Source organism: Castanea sativa, chromosome 6 (genome assembly GCF_040712315.1).
Source record: "Castanea sativa cultivar Marrone di Chiusa Pesio chromosome 6, ASM4071231v1".
Classification (NCBI taxonomy): Eukaryota; Viridiplantae; Streptophyta; class Magnoliopsida; order Fagales; family Fagaceae; genus Castanea; species Castanea sativa.
The window spans coordinates 44,338,728-44,351,003 of record NC_134018.1 but is presented as its reverse complement, the minus strand read 5'-3'; the positions used below and the strand labels follow the sequence as shown (position 1 = coordinate 44,351,003).

Here is a 12,276-nt window from a genome sequence, read left to right as displayed (position 1 = left end):
TGTGCTATTCAATGACATTTTGGAGGATGATGCTTGTACTCTGTAGGTTTGCAAATCTACTTAAACTCTTAAAGTAATCTCTTATGTAGTGAACGATTGGATGACAATGAAATCCCTAGTGTCTGCGTTTTCCTCCTCTTTTTTTTTAATAGCAGAAGTGCATTTCACGTGAGACCTGCCAGTGGGTCCCATGCATTGTGCACAGGACCCATTACCACTTTGAACATCCACACATTTCACTAGAACAACACTGTTTGTGGGTCCCGTACACTGTTCACGGAACCCACAAACATTTTTTTTACCAAAACTTTAATTAAAAAATAGTTTCACAACACTATTCACACATTTAAAAATTATTTTGTTATAGTATTTTCAATTTTCAATTTTTAGCAAAATAAACCGTATTCAAACGCAACCGTAGTAATATTTTAACTCTTTAGCCAAAAGGTGAAATTTTTTTTTTTTAATTAATGAATGCTTTTAGGCATTATTTATACATCATTCTCTTAAAAATATTAACGTTTACACAATCATCAAGAACAAATATGTAAAATAAATAATAATAAAAATTACATTAAAAGCTTGTAACTCAATAATAATATTGTTTATTCTCCTTTATAAAGAAAATTAAGGTTAGAATCTCTCATTCTCATTATTGTAACTATATATATCATGAATTTTCCACACATAATCATACTTTTTTTTTTAAATCATCACTAAACACTAATTATTAAAACAAAAACTTTAAAGTACTTGTTAACAAGACCCAAACATAAAAACAAAAGCCTGATGCAATATCAATTAGGGCTTTCTATTTTGGTTTGGCATGACTTTTTATTTCTTTATTTATTTTACCTATTATTTTTATATAATAAAAAAACTAATTTTTTCTAAATAGAATTATATATTTTTTCTTACTTTTTTTTTAAAGTTTTTATAATTTAATAATTACAAAAAAAGATATAAAATTTGAATCATGACGACTTGAAAAATACCCAAAATATATATATATATATATATATATATATATATATATATATATATATATATATCAACCAATTAAATTACAAAAGCTCATAACTCTTTTTACTTATATTTTCAACCAAATAAACCACTAAGAAATAAGATATTCAAAACCAGCGCCCGCTGCCGTGTATATAAAATTATAATGAGCCCCTCTTAACATTGGCTCCCACCACATTTCGCTATCTTTATTAAATTCATGAACTGTGCGTTAGTGGAACATAGCTGAATACGGGTTGCATTTGTGCAGAGTGGGCAGTGTACTCCGCATAATGAAAGTAGTAGCAGTTGGAAATAGAGTGGTATAAATATTATAATTAATATCATCCTGTTTTTTTTTTTTTTTTTTTCCTAATGCTAGTGGATGCTGAAGATGACCATGAAAACCACCAGTGTATTGAGAGACAAAAATGTGGCACCACAAGTACCAAGAGATTCTGTCTCAGCCTTCATGTGTGGCATGTAATGAGAGAACCACGGTTCTAGACTTCCTAGTGTCCAAATGACTCAAGAAACACATTCGGCACCCAAAAATAAAAAATAAAAAACTCGGAAGAAACATGCCCGTGGATTTTGTCAATTTTTTATTTTTTTATTTCATTTAGGTTGATTTTACCGGACATTACACTAATAAGTCATATATTCTTAGAAAATTTGCTCCTACACCTGCTTTTGACAAGAACAAGATCATTGGTAAGATAAAAACAAATATATCGATTGTAATATTTATGTAGTAAATTTTGTAATATTCTTAGCATTATTTTAATAATTCAATTCAAAAAATACTAAAGTTACAATATATTTTATTATAAAAAGCTTAAAAACTGATGTAATTTGCGTTACTCCAACAACATATACTAAATGAATAGTTGAATTACTTTTTAATAATTGATAACACATTAATTTATATGATAGTTTATAGTATCTCTAATATTTATTTTTCATTTAATTGGTAGATAGTTGTTTTGTCAATCATCTCTTGAGTCTTGATTGGGTCATTGACAACTCTTCAAACTCTCTTTATAGTATCTCTAATATTTATTTTTCATTTAATTGGTAGATAGTTGTTTTGTCAATCATCTCTTGAATCTTGATTGGGTCATTGACAACTCTTCAAACTCTCTAGAAGAAGGTTCAAATCACATGGTATAGATGTTATATTAGTAACGGATGACATCTACGAACGTCAAAAGGAAAATTATCATTTTCATTTGAAATAGATTCATTTCATCGTTCAAATTAAATATTATAAATTTAAAAGTGTATCTTTATTATGTCATTTAAAATTTTTAAATAAAGTAACACTATTTACACAACTAGATCTAATAATTAAATTTTTAACCGTGAAATGAACTTCCTCAATTTTCAATAAAATGAAGAGAATTTTGTTTCATAGTTTTAAAAGGGTTAATCTGAGGTCTCAATATCATGACACAAAAGTTTTATTTATTTTTTATTATTATAAATAAAGTAATTCTTTGATTGCTCAACTTTTTTACCTATGCATTCAAAGAAACATGTGATCGAATTATGTCAGTATAGGAAACTTATTGTTATCCAAACATAATGATAAAAAATAATTGCCATAGAGCATGCATATATATATATATATATATATATATATATATATATATATAATAAATTGAAATCCTATTATATTTTTAGAAAATAATTTTTTTATTTTTATGTATTTCCACCTAATCCCTATAACGAGTTACACATTCACAAAAAGACTGATTCAATGTTTCCTAGAAGGTCACTAATCAGCCGACAAATTTCAGTTTTTGTTGTAAAATGGTACCCATAACAATATCCATAAGCATAATATTTGAAAGAAAAGGTTAATATATATCTCAATCCTCTCGAATTGCTCAACATCAACACTAGTAGTTAGTACCGGTCTAGATCGATTTTCGCTTCCAAAACATTGCCATCCATGAGACCATGACAGCAGGGTTGGCATTCTTCACTTTTCACCATTCTCAACAATTAGCATTGTTTTTTTCTTTCAATGATCAAGTAGGAGTAGGACTAACTTGGACCATCCAACTTTGATCGTACGATATATATAAGAATTATTAGTGCAACTAGTGATGACAGATCAAGATGGCCCGTATACAGTCTAGCATTTCACTATTTTTTTTTTGAAATTTTGTACTCTATTGTTGAAGACGAAACCAATTTGTCTTTATCTTCCTTGGGACTGGACCCCTTTTTTTGATTTGATTTCAGGTTCTGTATTAAAAGGTGGCCCGCATTTAAATACAATAGTGTATTTTGCAAGTCCAAAACAACCATTTTTTAACTTATTTTGGTGGGCCATATTAGGAAAATAAATGCCTTTTGTCCTTTTATTTATTTATTTATAATATTTTAACAAATAAGCAAATCAGCAAAACTCTTTTTTCTTTTTCTTTTTTTCAAACCATATATATAGCAATGCCATAATGAGTGACGTTTTTTTTCCAACAGTTGTCCATTTTTTCCCGATGAACTTATCACTCTCTTTTTTTCTTTTTCCTTCTTTGGAGGACTTTTATTTCATTTTCTTTTTACTTAACTAATATGTCATTCTCAAACTAGCTAGGGATAATCCAAGTCTGTATTCAAACTTCAAAGTCCGACTTAGAAATGTAGAGGAATTGTATTGCAAAATATAGATTGTTTTACTACTAAAGATAATGAAATGATAATGATATGTAGAGAATTAAGACTATTCTTCTTCCGTGCCTACTTGGATAATATTTAGATCGCAAAAGGAAAACATTATACAATGTATTTGCCCTATAATAATAATAATAATAATAATATATTTACAAAGGGAAACTAATTTAGGCTCCAATTAACTCGGCTCCTCTCCTTTTCAGCCACAATGAAAACATTATAAACTTGTAAATGAATCTTCTATTATAATGTTAAAAAAAAAAAAAAAGAGGAATTTGCGAGCATCTTCTTTTTTGTCAATAGAAAACGAAAGTGTTATTGTGTTGCCTAAACTTGTGGCCTTATATATGAAATATAAGTTAATTAAGAATCAATACCTTACCCCTTCGTTGGTAATTTGGTGGGCCATTGTGGCATTACCTATTTAAGTTTTAAGGAATGTGGAATAAATTCTTGCTTCCTAATTAAATCAACAAGAAACAATCTACATCGTTGTGTGATTTAGAATGAGTGGTTTAAAAGTTAAAACTGCAACAATAATATATTTTTACAAAACTTAGATAATAAAACTGAAATAAACCATACCAACTAGACAATCAAGTGGCTTGCCACTGTATGCTCTTGTAAAGTTGACCTAAATCAGTATGATGTTAACAACACAAGAAATATCTCTTATATTATGTTTCATCCTCACATGACAGTAGAATTATGTGCAGGACTCACATAGTCACATATAACACTTTTTTTTTTTAATCAAGTATAATTATTGCAGTCAAGATATTTCCTGTGGGGGGTAAAAATTCCCGAATAAACATTTGGGTTTTGGACTTTATTGACGGGTACCAATTTATTTTTTATTAAGGCCTCCAGGCCCACAAGTCAGTCTGCACTGTAAAGGTCCGAGGAGGAATGTCTCCTCAGACGGGCCCGGCAATGACCCTAGGATTTGCCAAGAAGGTTAAAGACAGAATTCTGGAAAAACTGATGGGTAAGAGGGTGATCCAAGCACCCTCTAGACGCAAGGATGTGATAGAAATTTCTAGGAAAAATGATGTTACCTCCACATTAAAGACCCTGCATCTACCTCCCTGGCCGCATTAATGGAGAAATGACCTCTGAACAATAGTATTCAGCCTTCCAGCTATTATTTGAAGGTCTTGAGAAGGTGGTGGAGGTGACAAGTATCCAAGGGGGAAGATTTCTATGACACGTGTATGAACCAGTAAAGAAGAAATATATAAGGAAATGAAAGAAGAAAATAAGATGGATCTCTGCACTTTCCACTGAGAAAAAACAGGAACTAGGAATTGTAAACCTTGACATATAAAGAGAACATATATACACATATCGTCCTCGGCTTATGTCCTCGAAGGTCTCTTTGTCATATTTGTCTACCATTTGTTTAGATTGTGGCACTTTAGTCTGTTAATCGAATTTCCAACATCCTGAACCTAGATTTCAAACCCATTCTCTATAAATTTTATTGTATAAGGTTCATTGGGCCTGAGCCCAACACTTGTTTTTAGGTCCAGGTGCAATTGTGCACTTACATTTCCTTAGTTGTAGTTTCTGTTAGGTCAAAAGAGAATGTAACAATGTTGCTTATTCAACTACTAAATTCTCTCTGAGATAGCTTGAATATTTCAATTTTAATAAACTTAAACTGCCAAAAGTCATTCAATTAATCTATGAGGTCGACTGTTGTTTTTTTTTTTTTGAATAAAATTAAAGCTTAATAATTATTTTAAAAAAAAACTAACACTTTTGTTGTTTTCAATTGAGAGGTTCAATGTTCAAATCTCCCATCCCCTAATTATAAGTATTAAATTTCTAAAATAAAAAAAAAATTCTTACCAAAGAAAAAACAAAGTATAATTTGAATTTCCACAATTTCCACTACCAAATAATATGACGTGTTTGTTTGATATCCCGTAATTTTTGGTAATTCATATGCTAGATTTGGGAAAATTATTAAGTACTTTCGGATCGGAGTACCATAAATGTGTACTCTCCCCTCTCACATGAATTGTGGGTCCAACTATGAATTTAATTAGTGAGACTCATAATTATGTGAGATGATAATTTTATTGTACTTCGGGAGTACTCAATAATTTTTCATAGATTTAAGATTAAAAAACAAAAGAATTTCCCAATAAATAATTTCCAAACAAAACAAATTGTACATCCAAAACTTATCCTTATCTAATACTACTAAATAGTAACAAATAAAATGTATAAGTTTCACGTGTCCGTTTGTTATTTCGTAATTATTGATAGCTTATTTATTCCGTAATTTTTGATAGCTCAATTACTAAATTTGAGATTTTTTTTTTGTTGATAAGTACTAAATTTGAGATAAAAGGATAATAATTACCTTAAATTCCTGATCTCATTAATTTAATCCCTTAAATTCCGATCTCATTAACCCAAAGTGGATAGCGTAACTTTTCGAAGTTTTCGGTACACATTCATTTTTAACCTAATAGCGTGAGACTTTAACACAAAATAACGTAACTGCCACTTATTCGGGTCAAAAAGAGTTGGCTTGACTAATTCAAGAAAAACCAAGACCGCTACTCCTCCTCGCCACACGCAAAACCACAATTCCCCAATTTCACAATGCACACAAAATCACTTTCCCATCCACCACACCAATCAAATTCCTCCACGTCATCAAATAACCCCACCTTCCCTTCTCCTTTTTTACGAAACTATCCTTACAACCCAAAAGTCAATGACACAAATCACATTTTTACACCCTAAACATGTGCGATTACGAGTGATGATGAAGAACATATAACAAAAGCGAGGATTCACTAATCACAATCAGGCGTATCATCATCGTCATTATACGATAAAATGTTAAAAGACTGTCTAAAATAAAAACGGCTGTAGTGGATTTCTGATTTCATACCCACATCATACATCATTTCCCTATATAAGGGATAAAATCCCCATTGTTCTCTCACCAGCTTTCTTTGCTTCATCTTTTTTCTCTATCTTTTTAGGCAAAAGCTAAAGCTAATATTCGTTTCTTGGTTTGTAAAGCTCGGGCTAATAAGCCTAGACTCGAACTGGCTAACTCTCAGGAAATTCTGGAGGAAAGTGATTCTAGTAATCAAAGGGTGGTGCAAGCCCTGTATGAGGCGCTAAGCTCACGTGACGTGGCAACGGTTCACAAACTGGTTGCTCCAGACCTAGAGTGGTGGTTCCATGGTCCGCCGACCCACCAGTACTTGATGCGCCTTCTCACTGGTGCTTCTTCTGACACGTCATCAGGAGGCCGAAACAACCTCAAAAACAAAAAACAACAAGACAGCTGCTTCCGATTTGCTCCGCAGACCATTGTTTCATTCGGGCCAACCGTTCTCGCTGAGGGCTGTGACCACGCGCGCTCCATTGCTTGGGTTCACGCGTGGACCGTCACGAATGGGGTAATCACCCAAATCAGGGAGTATTTCAACACTTCCCTCACCGTCACGCGCTTCGGTGACTCCACCGCCACTGTCACAAACTCAGACCCGTCGTCACCATCCACGTCGGATTACGAATCAACTTCACCGCCATCACCGTCCTCATCATCAACGGTTGAGATCACGCCACTCCATTGCCCTTACCTCTGGGAGAGCAGTGTATCCGATAGGGTCGGAAAGTCCGTGCCCGGACTCGTCCTCGCCATATAATTTCTCTCTCCTTGATCAGCTGCGGCCGTTGAGATACTAAATAAAGAAGGGTGCACAGGTGTTTGCCCCTGATTGGCTCCATTATTTATGGGCTGAGCTGACGTGTCGAGATGTAAACTTTTAAAGGTTCCAAGGGCTTGTTTGTGTTTTGGTTTGTTTGTTTGGCTTTCGTTTTATTTTCGTGTGGTTTTTGTTTGTGTTTTGTGTGAGTGTTAAAGGGTTGGGTTGAACCGTGATGGGGAAATCCGATCGGTCGTATGGTGATGAATTTGTAATCTCGTGTTGTTTGGATTGCGTAATAAAGATATTTGCTTGTGATTGTCATATCATTTTTCTTACGCTTGAATTATTTCCTTTATATCTTTCTGAGGTAAGCTTGGTAACAAAAAGGATTGTGATTGATCACACAACAGTAACAACACCCGGATTTCCAGTCCTATACTCCTATTCTATGTTCTTTTACGATATCAAGCTTTTACTCTCCTAAATGTGACAAGACAATACCACGCTATCGAAACGTTTTTATGGTTTATAACTTTATATCACTTTATTGTTACTTAATACATATTTATATATCATTGTATTGAACCCAAATAATAATAATAATAATAATAATAATAATAATAATAATAATAATAATAATCTTACTCTATTCATAATAATTATACAACATATCAACAATTATTAATAAAAGTATTGCCTTTTCAAATATATATATATATATATATATATATATATATATATATAAGAAAAATATTGTGTTTAACATTTCCTTAATTTTGGGGTTCAAGTAATAGTCTAATAGTTATGAAATTCTTTATGTTATCATATGTTTATAGTTCAAATCCAACTTTATTTCCCGTTATCTTTTTAGTTAAAATAAATAAAAACAATATCCTAATTTCAATATAGTTTTCAAGTTAAAATTTGGATACATATTTCCAGCTAAATTTGGGTCAAGACTCAAAATGTCAAGTCTGGTTTTGTGGCACAATTAACCGCACAAACAATTGTTATAATTTAGGTGGTAGTATACCCACCAATGGTCCACCATTCATTCAAGTTTCCTTCTCATGTCTTAGGCCTAGTTCTTGAAGTCACTAATTAATGGGTTTTTTTCAATATTGTTGTTGCAAGTTTTCAAGACTTCCTGACTCATAGCTCATTATTACCGTTTGAAGTTTGAACAATAAAAAAAAGAGTTTTGGTTAGGACTTAGGAGATTGAAAATTACAGAGTGAATTTAAAATGAGTGAGGGTGGCACACTCATCCAAATATTGAAAAGGAGCGATGGCAGCCATTTTATTCAATACTGAGGGATGTGACCAATTGACCACCTTAATCTAACATTTTCGAAGTTACAGGAAAATTTGCTAATAATAAGTCTTTACGTAAGATTTGGGTTAAAACGAACTGATTGTCATCTTATTAATCAGTTGCTTGCGTCTTACAAAGAAAGAAGACGGTAGTTGCAAAGCACAGACTCGTGACAAATCACAAATGACTCATAATTTGGATCAGAAATAAGGCACGATGAAAAGTAAAACAATTAACACCCAAACTTGACTACTCTGGACTCTCCTACCAAACAGAAAGGGAACAACGTCGAGTCTAAATGTACTCCCACGCATTTTTTATGTTATGATCACTCTATAAATATAAATACTTATAGGTTGTGAGGATAAGACCTAATATTTAAGGCCCTGTTTAGTAATATTGTTTGAGCAATAATTTTTATTATTTAAATAATACCTCAGGTATTTTGACAATTTTTTTCAACTTACACATATTTTCACCGCACTTAAACTATGTTGTTAAAAATATCTTTACCAAAGAGGCCCATATGTCTTTACCAGACAAGCCCATATGTCTAGGAAGAAAAAGATTCACACGCATATAATTATATGTAAAATTTTATCTATCTAAAAAAAAATCCTAGTACCGTTGTAATCTTTCTCAAAAAAAAAAAAAAAAAAAAGAGTTGCTAACATAGTCCACGAATGTAAGGTGAGAAAATCAAGAGCCACGTATGCAAAGGGACACCATCTTTAAAGCAAACAAAAGTGTTTCAAAAAAAAAAAAAAAAGCAAACAAAAGGGAAACCATCAAACACTTTTGTCTTTTATTTACCACTTAATATCCGCCAAGTGTTTGGTATTTCCAAGTATAATGCTCACAGGTTGTAACTATCCCAGATTTATTTTTATGATTCTAATTAACCAGCTTTGATCCTTAATAGTAATAGGTATCACATCCTTTCCTTTTATATAGGCCAAGGTTTGTCGATTTCTTATAATTGGAAACAGAAAATCGAAGCCACATGGACGGCGGATATGAACTTATTACAGCTAATTTTTGGGATTATAGAGTCTGATAAAGCAGTAAAGCCTCTTGGTGGAAAGCGACTGATAAAAGGGGAACTCAATCAAACGTCCAATATCCAACCTGACCTGAGCACAGCGAGTTTCTAATTTCTAATTAGTGGGTATTACCATGCGAAAAGACTGGCCATAAGACTTACGTTCATAATATTTTTAAAATAATCTTTCATAGTTAAAATTATTTTCTTACTCCATCAAACGTCTGATATTTCAACCTGAGCTGAGCATAAGTTTCTAATTTCTACCAATTGGGGCATTTGAAGAGAAAGGTCACACGTATGGTACACGTGATAATTTGTGCTTTTAATTGGTGGGGACCATAGTGTCCTATGGGGCAGGGGGCGTTCTGATTCGTTGGTCAACAATCAAGATTCAACTATTGACCGTCAGATTGAATATCTGTTTCTTTGTTTTTTAATATCTGATTGTGTCGTGCTCGCATATCGCAGAATTCATTACAGGCGCATGACATTTGATAATAGGTGAGAAGGATGACTACAATCACCCTGATTGATTAATTTTTAAATTTTCATTTTTTAATGGGTTTTTTTTTTAACTAACTTATGCCTTAGAGCACTATATTAATAATTTATTATTTTTAAAAAAATTATGCAAAAAAATTAATTAATTTTTTTGACAATTTTTTCAGTTTTCTATATAAAAAAAATGAATAACTAATTTAATTTTTTTAAAGACATATATTAGTAAAATCCACTAAATAAATAAATGAAACTATAAAAAAAATTCAGTCAATCAAAGTGATTGTGATCATTACTCTTTGAGTTTCAAAATTATTATATTTATTACTCTTGTACAAAGTATAAACATTTAGTTTTCACGGTTCAATTGAAAATATTATTTAATATTTTTGAAATACAATTAATTTTTTTATATTAAGAATAAGAATATATTAAGAAGTAACCAGAGAAGGCCACATGCCCATAACCCATCTTCAATTTCTGGAACAAAAACTCATGAATGAAGAGAAGAGGTAGAGATTGAAATTGAACACAATTAGTACTTTACACAAATAAAAGCAAGCAACCTTATAAAAAAATTAAGGTTTTCTCTTCTTCTTTTTTGAGATATTTTTTTATTACATAATTTGTTTTCAGTGGTGTGAGTACGAAGTTCCATATCAGTTTTATACTCTAAAATTATCCAATAATTACTTGTTTACTTGATGTAATACAAACCTATACATTATTGTTTGTTGTCATTTTTTTTTTTGAGAAAGTTTGTTGTCAATTGGAGTCTTTGTTTCACCTTTTCATTGTAGCTTATAATATCAATCATTTTTCTAATAGATCTTACTTCTTAGAAAGATAGTAGATATGTTAATAATTTTTACTTTTTAAAATGTTAATAACGAAGTATCCCAATTTCAGAGTTAGTAATTTTATTTTATTTTATTTATAACAATTTGATTAGTTATTTAATTCTATTTTCAACAGAAGTCAGGTCACCCTAAGTGTGTTTATTTGGAGGTGAAATAGGGTGGACGAAAAACTTTAGAGAGAAAATGAGAAGGAAAACTTTTTGGAGTGTGTTTGGTTAGGTGGAAATGATGGAAAATAAATGGTGGGACCAAGGTAATTTATTTCTGGGCCTACCAAAAAGTTTTCTTCCCAAAATAGAGAAAAAACTTAAGGAAAAAAATGAGGTTGTTTAATAGACAAAAATTCTTATGTCCAGTTCCTTTCTTTATTTTTATTTTTTTTTGTGCTATGCACGTTGCCTCTTTCTTCTTCTTTTATTCCTTTTTTTTTTTCTTTTCTTTTCTTTTTTGGATGTTGCCCCTTCTTTTTTTTTCTTTTCATTTTTTTGATTTCCTGGCTATGGATGGGCACGTTACCTCTTTCTTTTCTTTTTTTTCTTTCTTTCCTAGCATTCCCTTTTTTTTTTCTTTTTTTTTTCCTAGGTTGTGGGTGTGATAGTTGTTTTGTTTTTCAATTTTTCTTCTTCTTTTTGTTTAACTATACATGATTTTTTTTTTGAGACATGACTTTTATATTTTAATAAATTGGTGATTGCTTTTTTTTTTTTTTGGTTGTTCGTCACTTTTTTTTTTTAATTGACCATAATTTTTTAATAAGGGTATATGAGTAAATTTATATAAACTCACACTATCTATCCCTCCACTTTTTCACTCTCAACCAAACAAAAATAAGAGAAATTAAAATCTTTTCTAACCTCCCACTTTTCCATCCTCCACCATTTTCTATCCTCTCACTTTTCCACCCCTCCAACCAAATGAACCCTAAATTTTGATTAATGCACTTGTAAAAAAGGGATAAGAATTAAAGTACGTATTTATTTTATAACTACGAGTTTCTAACCTATTTCTTAATGTTTTTAGTGTCTTTCCCTCTTTTTTTTGGTTGTTGTTTTCCAACAATGGCGAGATTATGATCGGAAAGAATAAAAATATGCTCTGTGAGAGGAGTATTCTTGTGTAAGATTATGACTTAAGAGAGAGAAAAAAAAGAGAGGAATGTTGCCCTTAGTTCCTGCTCAAGATTTT

At 31.4% G+C, this 12,276-nt stretch overlaps 1 protein-coding gene across 1 annotated transcript; it reads left to right on the top strand.

Moving 5' to 3' along the window:
* Nucleotides 1-4,620: 4,620 nt before the first annotated feature.
* Nucleotides 4,621-7,370, top strand: LOC142640023 (uncharacterized). The gene is made up of 2 exons (XM_075814137.1): nt 4,621-4,644; nt 6,696-7,370. The coding sequence occupies exons 1-2, from the start codon at nt 4,621-4,623 to the stop codon at nt 7,368-7,370; spliced, it is 699 nt and encodes a 232-aa protein (XP_075670252.1).
* The last annotated feature ends 4,906 nt before the right edge of the window (nt 7,371-12,276 follow it).

Bases quoted from the DNA above. Each gene is read 5' to 3' on its own strand.
- LOC142640023 (XM_075814137.1), top strand. From the start codon at position 4,621: ATGACCCTAGGATTTGCCAAGAAG. The intron at 4,645-6,695 runs GTTAAAGACAGA...CTATCTTTTTAG, and splicing joins CCCTAGGATTTGCCAAGAAG to GCAAAAGCTAAAGCTAATAT.